This window comes from Chiroxiphia lanceolata, chromosome 4 (assembly GCF_009829145.1).
Source record: "Chiroxiphia lanceolata isolate bChiLan1 chromosome 4, bChiLan1.pri, whole genome shotgun sequence".
Taxonomy (NCBI): domain Eukaryota; kingdom Metazoa; phylum Chordata; class Aves; order Passeriformes; family Pipridae; genus Chiroxiphia; species Chiroxiphia lanceolata.
The window spans coordinates 46,039,465-46,058,674 of record NC_045640.1 but is presented as its reverse complement, the minus strand read 5'-3'; the positions used below and the strand labels follow the sequence as shown (position 1 = coordinate 46,058,674).

General features: G+C 37.2%; 1 protein-coding gene across 9 annotated transcripts in view; it reads left to right on the top strand.

The window, feature by feature from the left end:
- Positions 1–19,210, top strand: part of FAM160A1 (family with sequence similarity 160 member A1) — an 87,113-nt gene that overhangs the window by 43,083 nt on the left and 24,820 nt on the right. For 8 of the 9 annotated variants that reach the window (XM_032686021.1, XM_032686014.1, XM_032686018.1 and 5 more), the window contains 4 exons: positions 7,258–7,487; positions 8,792–9,418; positions 14,289–14,447; positions 16,594–16,680. In XM_032686021.1, coding sequence (XP_032541912.1) covers positions 7,386–7,487; positions 8,792–9,418; positions 14,289–14,447; positions 16,594–16,680 — 975 coding nt within the window. In that variant the 5' untranslated portion in view covers positions 7,258–7,385. Of the gene's footprint in view, positions 1–5,502; positions 5,605–7,257; positions 7,488–8,791; positions 9,419–14,288; positions 14,448–16,593; positions 16,681–19,210 lie in introns of those variants that run through there. The other variant, XM_032686022.1, reaches the window with a different exon arrangement.

Genomic DNA, 19,210 nt, shown 5'->3' with positions numbered 1-19,210 from the left:
AGGATTATATCGATCACATGAAGAGCTTAGTGGTACCCCAGTTGAGCTAATGTGAATCTACAATAAACGTGTGAGTCGTGTAGCTCCACAGACATTTGATAAAAGATGAATTGTGGTTTTTAACTGCAGCAGGCTGACTGTAGATGGGACAGTAATATTTTTGTCTCATTAGAAACCATACTGTGTGTGGTGTTTCTCATGAGATAAATCGTTAGGCAGTCTCTGTGGGGACAAGTCACAAGATGTTCATGTTAACAGGTTGGGTTAAATTGTGCTTGATGAGAACAGATTGATACTTTGATTAACTACATTGTTTTACAATTTGTGGTGACTTGTTCTCTGTTAGGATTTTAAACAGGTAGTTTTATCTCTTCTCACACCTACACATGAAAAGCATAGTGTCTTTGCAAATACTGGGTAGAAAAGCTAGATTGAAAAAAGTGACTAAATGTGAAGTGTTTGTTTGAGGCATACGAAGGACAGGACAATTGTTGGACTGAAGCATTGAAACACGAAAGAACAAATGAAGAGGGAAAATAATTGTTCATGTAGTTTAAACTGTTCCTCTAGTAATCTGCTTCAGCTTTCCTGCTAGTAGAGCTTCTGAAGGTGAGTAGGACTTAATGAAAATGAGGATCCTTTAATGCAGTGACTTTTAACCACTGATAGTTTTTGCTTGCCTACCACAGACCTACTGATCTCCAGTGAGCATCCTGTAATCCTTCTGCACTCTGGTGGAGATTGTATAGGAGATTTAGGGTGGGGATGTGACTGTTCTTCATAGGTTTTGCTTTTGCAGTGAAACTTTGCACAAGAACTGTGAATCTTTTCCTTTGAAAGGATTGATGTCTTCCTTTGAAACACTAATATTAATAAAATTTAAACCCTCTCCCTAATCACAGTCCCTGAAGAAAAGCTAACAAATTTGTGCAGAAGGCTTTCTTTTCAATCAAAAGTAAACAAACCCTGAACAAGGTCTCTTTTAAGCTGGAACTAAGTTGAGGCTTGCGAAAATTTGCCACTCACTTTTCTCCTACCTTCGCTCACCCACTTATCAGAGACTGCAGAGGTGTGATTGCATACCTGTGTGTAAGACCATATAATTTCCCGCTACTTCTTTGAAGTGGTCTAATTTCAAGCCTCTTTTATGCTACACTAATCCATGAAAACACTTTGATATATGCTGTTTCTTTCACTGCTGTCAAGGTTTCTCTGTTTGCTCTTGTTTACCTGGGCTGACAGGGTGCAGAGCTTTGGCCGGTACAGCAAAAGTGTGCAATGTCTTATTGCAAGAAGTACACTCGTGTTCCTGAACTGCTGGAGAACATGGCATCTTAACCTCTCCACAGAAGACAACCGTGATAATTAAATTTAAGAGCCTTGCAGCATATTTTTTGCCTACCTTACTCTATTAGGCTGTGTATCTTTTGTCTTTTTATTATGCATTGCCCTGGAAACCCCAATCTTGCAAACTTCTGTGCTGGTTTTTTTTAATCCAAAGGTGAGACTTTTGAGAAGAGACGCTCCAGTGGGAGGAAGCAGACTTCACGAGGGATTCTTGCTAGGCTGTTCTTCCAGTGTACATTGCAGTAAAATAAGTACTTTTGTTGACTGGGGAGTTCAACTCTGTAATCAGCTGTGTAAAAGGGTTGAGGACTTACAGACTTCTGGAGGAGAACTGCAGCAGATATCCTCCATGAGTCCAGTGACCGGGTCTCAATCTCATTAGTGTAAAGCTGCCCAGCACAGTTATGGTCTGCTGCTTTTTTTTGTACTGGAAATAGGCTGAGTTGTACTGAAGTTTTCTGCTCTCTTTCTTCCATCCTCTTCACTTACCAGAGACTGCACAGATGTGGTTATAGACCTATGTATGTGACTGTACAACTTTGCTGCTGCTTAAGGAGAGACAGGTGCTTCCTAGTATGTTTGTATATGCAACACTTGACCTGATTTGCAAGGAAAAAAACCCAGCCAACTAACTGAGTCTACACTGAAAGGTATTTAATATGAAACCAACAAAGTTTATGAAAGTAGAAATTAGTTGCCTAATTTCAAAAGCTCTTGTCCAGTTACAAAGAGAATATAGGAAGATCTTAGGAGAAATAGTGACTTTTCTCTTTGAACCTCGGTTCCTCGTGTGTGAAATGTACACTAGTGCTTCTTGTTCCACATGGGGATTGTTAGATATATAAAACATTAGTGGTAATTGAAATAGCTGTAGAAGGCGTATGTAAGTGGACTTGACCTTGTGATACAGTTAAACAACTAAGAGATAAGATACGAAAGATTTACCTGCTTAAGAAGGTTCTGTTATTGTGTGGCAGAGTAAAGGTATTAAACTGAACAGTGGCTTTTGGAAGTAGAATTTTGAATGGCCTGCATGAGAGGTGTGTTCACACTTGGTAGATTAATAGCTTAATCAGGATTTAGCAGAGACAAAAGGCTAAATTTTTGTAAGATGTTGACCATGAACTGATTAAAATAAATGGTTACTATTGTTCTTAGTGTCCCCCAAGTTCACTCATACCTTTTCCTCCATGAATCCATGTTTTATAAATTAATTTATTTTCTCACCTTTGGACTCATTGCGATCAGATTATTTGCCCTCTTTAATTGGAGTTTGTTTTTTACTTCACAGAGAATAATGTGATGTTGCAGTTACTGTTGCACATTGCATCTTGCAAAATGATCAAGAAAACCTACTGTCTGGTCTAGTAACAAAATCTGCTTGCAATTAATTTATTCTGTCTGCTACTGCTGCTATAACTAGAGCATAGTAACTTTAGATTGATATGTATCTTAAAAGATAGTATCTCTTCCAATTCATTTAGTTTCCTTTTTTAAGTAGGGACGCTGTTTTTAGAATCTACTTTGTGACCACTTAAGTTGTCAAAAGCTTTTTGAAACACTGAGTTTGGAGTCTTTGAAACCTGCACAATCTAACAGTGTTTTGTATTACTGAGGAAATCCGAGCATCCCAAGATGCTTTTGAAACTGGAAATATTTGTTTTCTTAAGGGAATTGATTTGAACTTAGAAATATTATTGCACATTTTAGTCTGCTTGTTGCTGTCTTGTTACTTTTAGATTAGAGATGATTAAAAACCGTAGAATTGGTGGCTATGAGGGTAATGTCTGTGTTCTTTGACTACTGTCAGATTTCTGATGCAATAGCTGGGCTAGATGCAAGCGAACCTAGTCCTCATCAACAACGTTTGCTGCAGGCAAGTTGTTTTCTGCTAATAATTTAAATTTGCTATTTTTGTTCTTACATTTGATGCTTTGTACAGGCTGTTTATGATGACTTTGTGCAGTAGGAGTAAACAATCAGAATGAACTATTCGAGATGTTACTGTTTGTCACCACAGGACAAATGATCTTTTTGTGATTATTTGTTAATAAAGCGGTAAGTGGCTTTAACATTGCGATTGTATGTATGTGCAGTATACTGTTACGTGGAGGTTTTATTTATAATACATAAATACTGGAGATGAATTTGCCATTTTACAGTTTGTCAGTCACAGATCCAAAGATCTGTGCCAAGCAGTGGGATAGTGTTTGTGCCTGTAATAACAAATACAGTTAATGGACCAGACAGGGCACATGAAACATCAGCTTGAGGAGACCTTCCTGAAAAGTTTCTTGACATTTCTTGAGTTAGCAACACTGAAAGCCCTTGCTGTTCTGATCTAACTCTGACAGAGATGCAATTTGAATCAATATGCTGGCAGCTGTTAATGACCTGTGTATCTGAGAACTCCCTGTGTTGTCATTTGAGTGTGCCCAAATTGGGACTTGGAAATAGCAAGAAGTTCTTAAATATCTTGGATAAATAAGACGTTAGGGGATGATATGGAGGAGATGAGGGGGTACCTGCTTGTCTTGAAGATTTATTTCGCCAGAGCTGTATCTGTTCTTTATATATGTTGACTAGACATAGGATATCCTTGTGTAGGAAGAGATGTCTGTATTACAAGTGCAGGCTGTAGCAGTCATCTGCCTGGGCAGTAAGCTGTTAACAGAGACAGGACTTGGGTGTTCAGTAACACAGTGGTGGTTATAAACTCTTAACACAGACGTCAGTAACTAAATAGCCCTGTTGTGGAAAGTGAGCTTTCCTACTGGACACACAGACATAACAGTGGCTCTGTCACTGGACCTCTTGGCATCTGGGTGTATTTTGAATGTGTGGTGAGATATGTACCATTTCTGTTCACTTGAGGTCTTCTCATGGCTGCAGAGTGCAGGCAATATTTCAGGAAGCTGAAGCACCAGTATGGAACCTTTACCACAAAAAAGTCTGTTTAGAGAGCTGCAAGATAGGGTAGTTATTTAAAGGGGGGTCTGTCTTATGGTGAGGGAATGAGTACTGTCTTGATGTTTGAGAAGTAATGTCTGAGGCTGGGATAGGAAAGATGCATAAAGAAAAAAGATGAAGAAAGAAAATAGTGAAGGCCAAGGAGGACGCAGAACAGATTACAGGAAAAAAGAGGCTAACAGTTTAAATAGCTTTGGGTTGCCCATGTGTGTAACATCCTAGAGCTTTGCATGCATCTGGAGAGTCTTACATCACTGATCTTTGATTTTTATCAGAATTCTTGAAGAAAGCCATAATCTCCCTTATTGTTGTTTACTAATTGAAATAGTGGAAGCCGATCTGAAGTTTCTGATTCTACTCGTGGTGTCATACTGCTGTGCTGCTGACAGAATTTGTCATGTGATAGCTAAATGTGTAATATCATTTTCTTTTATTTAAATTCTTAAACAACACACAAAGGCTACATTAAAACAACCTCTAAGTTGCCCAGTCAAGCAACTCATGAATTCCAGAACCGAGCTTGCCTCTGCTTTGTTAATTAAGTTCTCTTGCTACACCTTCTGATACCATCTTTAATTACACAATCACATTAGTTTTTCCAAAGCTGCTTGCTTCGTGCATGGGACAGATCTGCTAAAAGGGTGAATCAGGGCTGTGCAGTGAAGGACACTTTTGCCTGGAGGAGTCTGCTGGACTTCTACAGCAATGGAAAGATTTCTGATTGAAGGAGAGTGCTAACAAAAAGGAAATTGGCAGGAAGTGGGCAGGTGATCTGAAGAATATGTCAATTAATTAACCAAATATTCCTTGGATTATTAGGTATGGTATTAGGCAAGCTACTTAGAGCAGACTTTTTCTAAATGGTGTCTAAGCATGCATCTTGGTTCCCGAGAGGTTTTTGGTAGGAGTGTTGAACTCACAGAGCTGCAAGCACGTTGCCAGAAGTTGTGTATATAATGTATGGTCGTACTTGCTTAAGTCGATAAAACCTCCCAGATCCCAGGTCTGAAGCTGGGTTTTCAAATCGACTTGGTACTTTGATCTCTGATTATTTTGGTGTGGGGTTTTTTTTGTTTATTTGTTTGTTTATTTGTTTGTTTGTTACTTTTTTCCCCCGACGCAGGAACATCAGTAATGGAGAAATAGTACGATTCATTTTTCAGGACTGTTTAAGAAGTTGCAGTATACAGGTAGATGCCTTCAGGTAAATGAGCACACAAAACAAGCTGTTGAGAAGGAGAATGCTTGAAAGTGTAAGGCCTGTATAAGCATGGAAGAGTTAGGCAGGTGAGAAGTGTGGGTGGAGCAGGAGGACAACAGGGATAAAATTTGATGACACTTTGTAGGAGATTCCTTCTATTTCCAGCATTGACTGACTCTCATAAGCTAATTCTCACTGGTTTTGCACAGTACTCTCCAGTGCATCTGGCTCCAGGTGGTTCGTTATCTGGAGAGTAGCTTGTATGGAGTGCCAGCTTCATTCTGGAAGTGGTGTTACCCAAACAGATAAACTGTGCAAGATTTATGCTGGTTATGCTGGCTTCTTCACACTGGAACATGTTACCTGCAAAAGGGATGGACTAGATTGTGTTAATGAGAATGCTTAGCAAGTGCATAGGAAATGCATCTTAAATACTGAAAGAAGCAAGGGTTAGGATGGAGGGGGGAGGCTGATCGTGCAATTGAATCTTGAACATATGAATATATGTGTACATATATAAATATATATATACACACACAGGGAAATGCATAACCATTTTTTCATTTTTGCTTGCCTCAGAAATCTTTAAAGTTATATGCTGTATGTTTTTGGACTCTTTGAAAATGGCAAAAGTTGCTGTTACTTGTGAGGCAGGCTGTATGTTTTCCTGTGCTAGCAGAGATGTCCACTAGAGAGAGAAGATTTTCATCTTTTAAGATATGCGCAGGGAAGTCCCTTCTGTACTGGCAAAGTATTGCTGTATGGGCTTTGGCAGCTTATGGTACAAAAAAATTCTGGTTGTTGTTGGATGCCTTCCCCCCCCCCGCCATGGTCCCAAACTGAAATAAATTAAATGCCTAGTTGGTTTGCAAAAAGGAGAATAAAAATGTAAACCTTATGGAGGGTAAGAAAGAAAGCGGGGGACTGTGTGACTAAGATATTGGTGCTTGAGGGAATAATATGTTCTCTTAAGCCTCTCAAATATCTGGAAGATACCAGTCTTTGTTTCATTTTAACTTTCCCCTGCAGGTGTGCAACTACTTTGATACTCAGATATCTAGGATATTAAATAATGGATGAAAGGAATGTTTCAATGTTTCATCCTATTCTCATAGTCCTTTAATATGACATCTCAATTTATTTGGCTTTGGACACATAAAGGTTTTATCTTTTATGTTGTTTGGTTTTGTTTACTTTGGTATTGATACAGATGCACCCTTTTATGTGAATATGGTGCTCTACAGATGTTTTCTACTGCTTATGATATGATTTCTGACAGAAAACTTCTAAGTATTTATAATTATATCTGTTATTGGAAATATTGTTTTTAAAAAAAATAGAGAACTTTTTTTTTTACCTGTGTAATTCTGTGCAGCATTAGTTACTAAGCGACTCTGAAGAAAGATATGGTCGGATGGCAAAAGTATCATAACAAAAAACTAAAAATGTAGTGACTTGCATAAGATGTTTACTGCATAAGCTTCTGTTGTACTTGTTTATTTCAGTAGCATCTTATTTCAGTCACTGCTCTCAAAAATTTGAGCTTTGTAAGCTATTATCATGAGCGAAAGTTTGAGATTGGTCCCATATAACATACTTTAAAAAATCCTATCCTCAAACAGAATTAAAAGAAAAAATGTTTTAATGTTCTCTAATTATGTTCTTTTTTGTTACACGCTATAATTTGACGTGCATAGGTATACGTGCGTTTCATTTTGGTTTTGTTTTCTTTTTAACAGATTTCTGTGGATACTGAAGCTCAGGACACGATATCAATCTCATCATGGCGCTTGAACATCTGTAGCTCACTGGCGGATTTAAAAGAATTCAGCATGGCCTAGTTGACTCGACCTTTGGAAAATTTATAATGTCCTCTGGAACCAGTATCAGCAAAAATCGGCAGGCTCCCCGCCTGCAGGGGGTTGACCCAGAAACATGCATGATAGTGTTTAGAACACACTGGGCACAGGTAATGTTAATTAGTTTTATTGATTTGAAGTAAACTGCATTAATAGGAATTTGCTTCATTCTTTCTTTTGGGATAATCCTGAATTGCTCAGGAACAAATGTCTTTCATGCCGAATGTAGTAGAGGGCAATGAATTATTTTTAAAATGCAAAGGAATTGACCTTCCAAGGTATGGTTAGTCTTTACTAATCCCACTTTGAACTGCAGATTTGCATCTAAATGGAAGTGGTAGGACATTGTAATATCTTACTGAAGGCGTAGATCTTCTTACTGGCTTTCCTGTTGATTCACTGTGACTTGTACCCTGCTGCAAATTCTGTGCTTCTGTTCCTTGTGCTGGGTAAGGCTTGCCTATCTTTTGTGAAGTATATTAGATGCATAGTGCAAAGCTGTATGCACTGTTGTTTGTTATGCACAGATGTAGATTATACACTTCAGCATATTCTAAAAATTGTTTGCATGTCATCAGGATTATAATTGCTTTTAGGCGAAGATGTTTTGCTCTGAGCACCATACTTTTAGGCCTTATCTGCTGCAGTAACATGAATAACAGTTTATGTAAAATTGATTTCTGTGCTGCTGCTTTTGTTGTCCTTTGGCTATCCCAAGAAGCAAGCCAGACAAATGGTAGTGTTTCTGAGATGTTCCCAGTGTCAATCTCACTTAACTCTAGTGATGTTGTTATGTTAGGGGAGCCACTCTTCCTTTGTGGTTTTGTGGCAGTTATCCTCCACTAAAAGGCTAAAGACAATGGTTATTTCACAAACAATGAGCTTCATGGTTTGTATGCCCAACAGAATTTAATCCAGGGGTATAAGTGCTGGGTTGACAATTATTACTCAATCCTAAAACTATATCGAAAGTTGCATGAGCATGTGGGCATCGGCGGCCATTCAGTATCATATGAGATGGGGCAAAGAAAGAGCAGTGCTGTGCTGCTGCTGCTACTCTTACTACTGCAAGTCATCCCATGATACTGATACTCCTGAGCACAGTTACTCTGGCTGAAGAGCAGGTCCTTTGATTTCAGTCCTCTCTGACAAAGAAACTTATTTCAAACATCATTGAAACTCAATTTCCAAACACTGAGGAAACCTAGCTTATCCCTATTTCAGAGAACCCCTGGCTTTCAGCAATAGGACAAGTGGCAAATTTAGTTTATCTGTCAAACTTTTTAAATTTGAAAGCACAAAAAGACTCTACGCTTTTTTTTGTTAAGAATTTTGATTTTTTTTTTTTCCTTTCAGTGGCAAGTGCATATTTTTTAAAATGCACTCAAACTGATCTGCCTTTGTTTCTCTTTAGGTTCTGAAAATCTTAGAGAAGCATGATCCTTTGAAAAACACTCAGGCAAAGTATGGGGCAATCTCACCTGATGAGGCCAGCACTGTTCAGAATTATGTGGAGCACATGCTTTTCTTATTAATTGAGGAGCAAGCAAAGGATGCCTCAATGGGGCCTATTCTGGAGTTTGTGGTCTCAGAAAACATCATGGAGAAGCTTTTCCTTTGGAGCCTACGGAGAGAGTTCACCGATGAGACAAAAATTGAGCAACTCAAAATGTATGAAATGCTAGTAACCCAGTCTCATCAGCCTTTGCTGCATCACAAGCCCATTTTGAAGCCTTTGATGATGTTGCTGAGTTCCTGCTCAGGAACAGCCACTCCAACAGTGGAAACAGAGTTGGTCGTCCTCTTGAACCAGCTCTGCTCTATTATCGCCAAAGATCCCTCCATTTTAGAACTCTTTTTCCACACTAGCGAGGACCAAGGAGCTGCCAATTTCCTCATATTTTCCCTGCTGATTCCCTTCATCCATCGAGAAGGAACAGTAGGCCAACAGGCCCGTGATGCGCTGCTTTTCATAATGTCTCTGTCTGCAGAAAACAACCTTGTTGCAAACCACATAGCAGAAAACACCTATTTTTGCCCAGTAAGTTGTTCTTATTTTGCATAGTCTTCAGTGCTAAGCTGTCTCTCCTCCATTCTTTTCATCCTTTCCTGTCTTTTTTGATAAAGATGTGTTGTAACACCTTTATTTCTGCTAACAGCTATTTTGCAAATGATAACACTGTATAAAACCAGCTCCAATGCCAAACACAGTCTTGCTTCTTGTTTCCATATCAGTGTCTTGTGCTTTTGGGCCAGCACAAGTGTTTTTGCAGTCACACAGTGAATTAAATTGGGAAATTGATGGAAGTTATAACAGAACTCGGTCGGAGGGAAACCTGTTCTGTCTCACTGTGAGGCCCCTTTGAGATTCTGGGGCTGAAGTGTGTGAGAAATGGGAGTGAGGTGTTCTGAGGAGGTTGTTTCTGGTGGCAGTGCTGGCTTAAGCAGGCTGCGCTTGCCACACTGACATCAGTTCAAAAAACAAGTGTGAAAATAGTGAGAGTGTTATAAAAATGTAATATTTTTTGCAAGATAAAAGGAAGATTTGCTCGTTGTCACAGAATGGGATGTTTCTATGGCAGTCTCAGGCAAAGAACCATCTTGCTGTGTTTTGCTCTGTTACAAAACTTGGTAGTACTATTCCATTGTTACATCTGGCAAATCGCTCTTACTACATGAATAGCAAGGCTTTGCTGTTAAGTAATTAATCTAATTTAACTAACAAAGCTGGCCTACTGCAGTTTTACAGCTAAAGCAGAATGGAATAACACCACCTGCTTCTTCATGCCTTATCACAGAGATTTGCAGTGGCTGTGTTCAAACCTTAGTATCATTCTCTACAAAAGTTGCTCTCGTGTGTCAGTTTTTGGACTGATTCTTTTATCTTCTTCATGGCTTGCATTTTAATTTAGTAAATGCCAGAGCCTCACACAGGTACTAAAGCAGAGAGCTCTAGAACAGAGAAAACTAGAATTCCTGACTTAAACATCACTGCCTGACAGCTGCTCCAGCCGTAGTTTTCCATTTATTCCAAGATTGCTTTGAGCCATAAGGCAGAGCCAGGTTTGCAGGCTAGGGGAGGCCTACAAGTTGTAAAACAAAACTTCTGAGTGGTTTCTTTTGGTTAGTTGTAAATATCACATCTTTTTTTTTTTTTTTTCTGATGAGAGATTCCAGTTGACCTTGTTTAATAGATGCTGCTAAAGAATATGATATTGGTCCTCAAACTGTCCCAGAGACAGATACCATAATTGGATCCATGCTATAACTTCCAAAATTACATCTTCCAATTAATGAAAAAAAAAAAAGAAAGAAGCAAAACAAGGAAAAAACCCCTTACTATACTGAAGATAAAAGCCAGCTTCCAACATCAGGGAGCCATGATTGACAATCATTCCAATTAGGAAAGCTTCTTGTCAAAATGTGCTAAAATCAGATTTTTCTGAACAGTAATGAGACTGGCCTAAGTCTATAGTAAGACTTTAATGTAATGCCATAGATTCAGCTAACTAGCTCACTATCTTTCTGAAATTTGAGTTGTGATGAGCTGAAGAACAGATTTTGTTCTGGTGGAAGAATCTGTAGGTGTCAGTGACATTGCTGTATGTCACTCAAATCAGTACGAATGTTGCCTCAGGTGCTCTGTAAAACAGTTATCACAGTCCTGTGCTGATAGGAGCCGTGTTTGGGGGGCACTGGTTCTAGGGCTGGCTTGGCATATAGGGTTTTCTTTGCTGTGCCTTATTGCATAGTATAGGCAACCCCTGTGATGGAGTCTGGCCATAAATCTGTGCTGCCTCATATATCCAGATCAGTGTTAGATCTGTGCCAAAGTGAACCTTAAGGCTTTCTTGATACTGTTTTCTGACATAACTTTGGTTAACAGCTTTTTAAAAACTGGATTGTCCATAGTTCCATAGTATTCAGAACTGTAGGTGAATAAACTAAAAAGGAGGAAGGAGAGAGGCTGCAGTAAGGTACATCACTAACAAATGTTTTGAAGACACAATGTGTAGGCAAACTACTGGATAAAGTTTTCTGATGTCACACCATATAATTTTTATCATGTTTCGATCTGAAAGTTTTCTGAATCTGACTGAAGACACTATCTGTTCAGCATTATAATAAGAAAATAATGCTTCTTAAAAATTTTGAGCTGGATAACATCTCGAAGTCTCTCCATAAAACCTCGTATTTGTAAATACCTCAGAGCTTAGGAAAGCAAGTATTAAAGCAGGAGGAGGGATGGCTCTGCAGTGTCGTTGAAACTGCATAGATAGAAAGACTATGGATGTGAGAGGAAAGGGAATTATTAAAGGGAAAGAATTGTCCAGGTAGCAATTGATCATGCATTAACAACATATGATAATCACATAATGTGTCTGTGATTACAAATTACGTAGTCAGTCGGTGTGTTCTGTGAGTCAAGAGAAAGTAAAAATTGGTTGATGGTGAGAAGGAACCTGCTGGACATGCTTCTGAAAGTAGATGAGCATGTAGGGTTGACATGACAAATGTTGGGAAAAGTTTAAAAGGACACTGCTTTGCATAAAACAAAAAATAAAACCAATCTTGCCCTTTCAGGATGTGAACTCATTCATTTCCTTACTTCTCAGATTTTTTTTTTTTCATTGATGTTTTGTTACTGATTTAAACTCTGTCATGTAGCCTGTATATGTGCAGCATTTTATAGATCTGCTTATAGAATGTTCTGTTGGTAATTTCAAATGGTAATCCTGTTCATACCATATACTGCTGTGAATGTTTTCAAATATTTTTTATCTAAAGAGATGAAATTGCTTCCAGTGGCTACTCTCTTAGTGCTTAAGAAACAGTTTCGTAGAGCCATTTTAGCTGTACTTCATAGCAAAAATAAGAGCTTTCTAAACTTTACAGATTTTAGCAGCTACATCTGACAGTTCTTACTTCAGTAGGTCTGACAGACTAAAGAATTCAAGACAGACTGATTGTGAGTTCACTGCTCCTTTTAGTGGAGAGTAGCATGTTTTGTTCAAGGTCAGTTTCTTATGCTTAGGGACTAATATCCATATGAAGGAGAAATGTGGATAGTACACTGCTTTGAAAATCAGATTGCTTACTGAGACGGTAGGATGTGTTTATGAATAGCAATTAAATTTTAAGCAGACAATAGAAAATCAAGTGTGCATTAATTAACAGCTTGTAACACAAAAGAATCTCAAGTTCTCTCGTCTGAAGCCTGTGGTTGTGAGTGGAACTGTTTGTGTTGGTTGCATACAGGTAGTTCTATGGGCCAAAGTAGGATTTTCATAACTTTTTTTCTGAGCTCTTCTACTGTGAGAAAGAGGAAAAAAAAAAACCCAACAAAAAAGATTCTGGTTATAAAAGAATGTGGTCATACGAATAAAACTTTGCTCAATAGCTTTAGCTTCTTAGTTTTTTAATGTGGCTCCAGCATCGTCTTTTACCTATCCTTCGTCTATCTGCATATATATGTGTATAAAACTGTGTATATGTCACTGTGCTAAAGCAGTGAATTTTCCACAGTATTCCCCCCTCCCCCTTAATATTTGGCTTAATTATATATACCAGAATAAATGCATCTTAAAAATTATGTGAATTAGGAATGGAAAGTATACAGAAAGACAGCCTTTGTCTGACTGGATGGGTTAACAATTACAGTCACTTGCACTTGCATTTGATCAGAACCTGAATCCCCTTCTGTCAGCCCTTGGTCTTTGACCTGCACATTGTCAACTGTTTGTTTTCTAATAGATAAGAGAACTGTGTTTCATCTGAGCTTTGGCAGTCTAGCCCTGTAGATGCCAAGCAGCCCTTTGTAAGAGAAAAAATTCTTAGAGGAGTCTGTTGAATGAAAATTAAAGAGATTTCCATCAGGCTGAGTTTTAATGTTCCTATAAAAATGAGAATCATCATAAAAATTATCCTGAAGTTGTATAAAATCATGTCAGAAAGATAAGAGTACTGAATAATATTTAGAAAGTTTCCAGCTTCAAATAACTTTAATAATTAAAACCTTCACCTGAAGCTACCATATTCTAGATATATTAAACAAAACTTAAAACCACTTTCTGGAAATATGCTTTTTAAATTGTAATTAAAAGTGTGATCTTATGCTTCAGCAATACCTTCTACATAAATCACCCATAAGCCTTAATGTTACTGAAAAAATGTTTAAACAGTAACTTATTTCAAGCTTTCTTATTTCTTCTTCCCCCTTCCAAATAAATAAGAAAGGAAAAAGAGAAGTTCTGAACAGTTGTGGGTTTTGTTTTGGTTTGGTTTTTTTAGGTTTTTTGTTGTTGTTGTTGTTGTCGGTTTGTTTGTTGGTTTTTTTTGGTTTGGTTTGGTTTGGTTTTTTTAAGTGGATTCAGCTGAGTTCAATTGCCTGGGAATGAAAGTCAACATATATCTGTGGTCTAAGTGACGCTGAACATCAGCTTTTTCTTGATGGGGCACTTTCCCCCTCCATTTCTAATGTTTCATGTTTCCAAGTGAAATGACTTCCTGTAGGCATGTGTAAACAGTTACATTTGAATCACCAATAAAAGACAAGCTGTGAATATACAGCAGTGATGGCTGTTTCTAAAAGGGACCAAAAGAAAGTGACTAATGGTTTTAGAAGAATTTAAGAAGAAATTATAATGTAGGATTAAAAATAAAAAAATAGACAAAACAATCTGATCTTCTCCATCACTTTCTTCTAAATACCAGATCTTGAAAGAAGAATATTGTATAGAAGGCTCTTTAAAATATTTATGTCTTTCTGCCCCGGGACTTTTTTGAAAGGAAATGAGATTAATCTTAACACACTCTTATATTCCTGAAACTAATAAGAGAAACCATTTGTGGCATTACCATTCAAGTAGATGGACAGTTAGCTTATTTCCTCTTCTGTTTTTGAAATACAGGTGCTAGCAACAGGGCTAAGTGGCCTCTATTCTTCTTTGCCTACAAAGCTGGAAGAAAAAGGAGAAGAATGGCACTGTCTGCTGAAAGATGACTGGCTTTTGTCACCAGCCCTTGTGCAATTCATGAATTCCCTTGAATTTTGCAATGCTGTGATACAGGTAATTGAACAGAGTTGGCCTGTTCTTTTGAAGTAGTAGTCTTTTATATTTTCTGCAGAAGTTTGTAAATTATAGAGTTAATTTACTTTTTTTAATGGTATGGACTTTTAAAGTTACACTAAAATAAATTGCTTATAAAATGAATGTTTTGTGCTGTCTGTCCTGGTTATAAGGATAAATTAATAAATTTTTGGTTTTCAAGTGACAAGTGTTACAAATGAAAGCTTAATATTTTGTTATGTAATTGGGAGGATTTTCTGTTAAAAGAAAAAACAAATATTTATTGCATTTTAATACCACTGTTGATACTAAAAGTAAATTAAATGCCTTTAAATGTGGGAAAATGTTTTTGTATCTGTGCTCTCATAATAGCATACAAAGGAAAATAGTGAAAATAGTCTGTTTTGCCTGTTGGTGAGTACAACATGAAGAAAGCCTTCCGAGCAGAATTTAGGTATCTTCCTAGAAATATAAATTCATTTTAGATTGGCCTGTTTTGAATCCACTCTGTTCTTAATATTTCTTGTTAACAATTTTTTTTTGCTTTGCTTCCTTACTGCTTTTTTTTTTCTGATTTAAATCTAAAATGAGATTTCTGTCTTTACATATTGTTTTTAAGGCTAGAAAAAACCCCTATAGAACTCTAGTCCAGTTTTTCATTAAAACATAATATAAATTCTACAAAACCTGTAGATTTATATATTATTTGAAGAAATGTGCTGAATAGAATTGAAAGTTTAGTCACATTTATTGTTAAAAACCCCCATGTCTTAATGCAGTGTATGCGAAATAAAGGAACTGATTGACTGTTAAAGCATTGAACAAGCAAAAATAACAGCTGTCATTGTTCAAATGCAATATACAAGATTTTTTAACATGCATGTTTAAACATGAATAGGAGACAATATTCATTTTGGTGTCTAACCAGAGTTATTCTACAGATCTACATTTATGGGAGACCATATTTCATACCTTTATTTTGAAAGGTAATATAAAGAGTGCTGCAGAAAAACTAAAGAGGAACAAATTCTTTTAAAATCACTGTTCAAATAAATTCAAAATCATAGAGGATCTTCAGCTGACATGTAGAAGGAGCAGTTTCTGACTGCTGGTTGATTATGTCTAGTATAGTCTTTCTTCAGTTAAATTGAAAGCTTGCTTACTGCAGGAATTTTTGCTCTGTGCATGCAGTGGTCTTTGTGATGTGGCTTTCTCTGTGTTGACCCAAAAACTTTGACCAGAGATTAAAAAGGGACAGTGTAACCAGGACATTTACTACTTTTTCCCTGGATCACAGCAAAGGAGGGGGCCACCCTTTTTCTTCCCATTTCCAAATTAAGGGTTCCAAATTAAAGGAAGTCTGGTAAAAATTGCAAGTGAGAGAATGTATTTGTGGCCACAAGTAGGCTGTGACATTCCAGTCTCTATGTGAACTTTGTGCACTTCAAACAAAATGTATTAACTTTGAAAGCTTCTGAATGGAATTTTATTTTGCTTTTATATACATGAATTAATACTATGTTTTCATTGCAAAGACAAAATGAATGCTTCATTATAAAAGTGAATTTTTGTCTTTTAAAAACAGTTCTTTTTTTTTTTTAAAAAAAAGATCCTAACCATCCTATTGAATGAATAATGTAGGTTTTGGTATATTTTCTGTTTGTTTTACAGTGGCTGAGAGAAGGGCATGTGAACAGTATATTTTTACCCTATAGATAGCGAGTGCTTTGGTTTACCTATCTTGAACCATAGGAAAGCAGCTGTTCTGCTTTTTCTTCTTGTAGGAAGACAAGTTAACAATGGCAAATCCATCTTCAAGTGACCCTGACGAGGTTGCAGGAGCTAAATTTAGAATCTCAAATCTTCCTTTGATACATGGGTATACACACTTTTCTGTCCATCCATTCATCCTTGTCAACCTGCAGGAAGATTGAAAAGCCCTGTCCCTAACTTTGGCAGACTTACTGTAATTAAGCAATTTCTTTGTAGAGGGAACAGTCTTTAAGAACCTGAATCGTAGCAAATGCTGCTGAGAAGGACAAATGTTTGCTTAAATGGGAAACCTTTTGGTAGTGGATAATAGTTATCTATTCCCTGTTGTTTTAAATCTCACTGGAACTCTTCTGTGTCTCTCTCACTCTCCTAGGTGGCACATCCCTTGATACGTAACCAGCTTGTGAATTACATTTACAATGGATTTTTGGTGCCAGTAATGGCTCCTGCACTCCATAAGGTCAGTGGTGTATGCAAGCATGACACAAAATAATATCGGGTAAAGGTATTATGGAAGACCTCTCTGTAAAGATCCTATTAAATGTACTGTCAGTAGTGACTTCCATACAATTCAGTAAGTTTCTAAACTGACTTTCCATCTTTTCATTCTATGCTTTATTAAGCACGATATAGGTATTTCTGAAAATGTTTAAAATTCTTGAGTGCAGTTCAGAACCAAAATATTTTTGTTGTCCTAGGCTCACATATTGTCAAAAAAGCGATGACATTTTAGGCATTTCATCATGGCAGACATGTTTCCATGAGCATTTTTTTTCCAAATATTTTCCAAAAGGAAAATGCCCACAAGGAAAAGGTCAATAAATATTACACTAATTTTAGCAAAGTTGCTATTGTTTTGTATTTCCTTATCATAGTTGGTAGAGCTATTTTCCTAAAGTGGAGTCTGGTGTCAATTTTCTAATGTGTTAGTGTGCAATTTATGTTACATTGAAGAAAAAAATGTTCCCCTTTCCTTTGAATTTTAGGGGTTATCCTCTGCAAAATATGACACCAATGTTGGTGAATTTGCTTAATTTTTTTTGTTTGTTTCTTAGGCTGCAAGAAGTTACATTTCCAACTGTTGCAGAATATGTCAATTATGTCAATTCTCCATGCCTGGGAGTATTCCAGGCCAAATGGAATGGGGCTCTGAGCAACCTGGTGTAGTGAAAAGTGCCCCTATCCTCTGCAGAGGGGTTGGAACTAGATGATCTTTAAGGTCCCTTCCAACCCAGGCCATTCTGTGGTTCTATGATTCTTTAAATGAACAGTCTTCGTTGCCCTGTAAAAGAACACCTTGTTTGAGGAGAAAAAGGAGGAACTGCTGAAAGTAAAAATCCATTAAAAACTGCCAGAAAATAACCAATAAATTACTTTTTGAAGGTCTCCTGATTTTCACTAGGCCTGCCAAGCAGAAAGCACTGCAGCTGTTCCATTTCCTGAGAGGACAGTGAAACACCATACCCTGCCTTCTTGTCTACGACTTGTTTTAGTAGCACACACAATTCTTCATGATAAATAGTCACCAAGAAAGTCATGAGCAGCGTAGAGTCTTTTTCAATGATTCAGCAGACCTCAAACATTTTGGAACTTGGTGAGGGTTCAAGTAAAAGTTGGCTGTGATCCAGATCAAAGCTGTAGCCTGTCACTGAAATAGTTCACCTCCTTACCTGGCAGTAATTTTTTCTATTTCTGTATCTGGACTTAATCCCTTACCAAGACTGGGAATTAGAAGTGAAAAGCCTAACCAGTTTTAGGTCAAGGTTATGGATAACAAGGGAGATATCAGAATGAATTCTTAGTGAGTTCTTTTTATCTCTGAAGTACTCAAGACTAATCTTAGATTGTTTTGAGTACTACTATGCCAGTAAAAGCCATTCTTATCGGTCAGTAAATCCGCTAACACCCTATAGGGTTGATTACTTCCCTGCTCATGTTACTTAACTAATTTAAAGATTGCTGTTCTGATTACTTTATTTTCATGTGATTAAAATTTTGTTGAACCTCATTTATGTACTCTGAAATTGGGTGAAATCATAGTTCTCTTGAAAATGGGAATACTGGCTGCTAACATGAGAGTTTTAAGCCTAGATCTTTCTTGAATCCCAACACTCTGTTTGGTGCCTTGTTCTTCCAGTAATAAGCCTTTCCTTGATTAGCCTTAAGATTGACCTTTTTCTCGTTAAAAATTAACTACTTGTGTATAAACTTCAAATGCATTTAATGGAGAAGATGGATTGCACCATCTAGTGGATCTGATACAACCAAAACTCCATACAAAAGGAGTCAAGTAGGTGGAGGCACATTTGACCTCTCCAGTCTTTCTTTGCTGTGCTCCATGTTAATTTAACAGAAAATAAATATTTTACATACTAGATTTTGGGACAGATGTCTGTGTGCTAAGACAGATAATTATGCTATAACAGCTCTTTCATATATCAGAGTAATTTCTAGTTACCATTGGAAACATTCATGCTAAGTTGAGGAGTGGGCTTTGAAAACTGTATCACCCCTTTGGGGATTTGTGTTGTAATTAACCTTTAGGTCAATAAAAAATTAGAAAGGGCCAAAATGAGAGAAAGGTTTTTAAAACAGAAGTTCATTCATTTAACACAATACTAAATGGATCTTGATTTTTCTTTTAAACTCACTTGAAGTTGGTTTGATATCATAAAGTCTGCTTGTGGCTGAAGATTTTAGTTTTCATTCAGTCATTCAGTTTGGGTTGTTCTGACTTGTTCTGGCTTGTGAGTTCAAATTCAGTGTGTAATGGAGTGTCGTATAAATACCTGATTGGGAAGACAGATCTGTGAAAAGTTAAAGGGTGGTAAGAAGAGATGATGATAATTTTTGGCACATCTTCCTAAGGTGTTTCTATGAATCTTTTTTCTAGAATTTAACTGGGGTAGAACAGCTGCTTCTGATAATTCTTGGTGATCGGGGGGTGAGGGAGGGAGGGAGGGAGAAAGAAAAGAAAGAAGGAAGAAAGT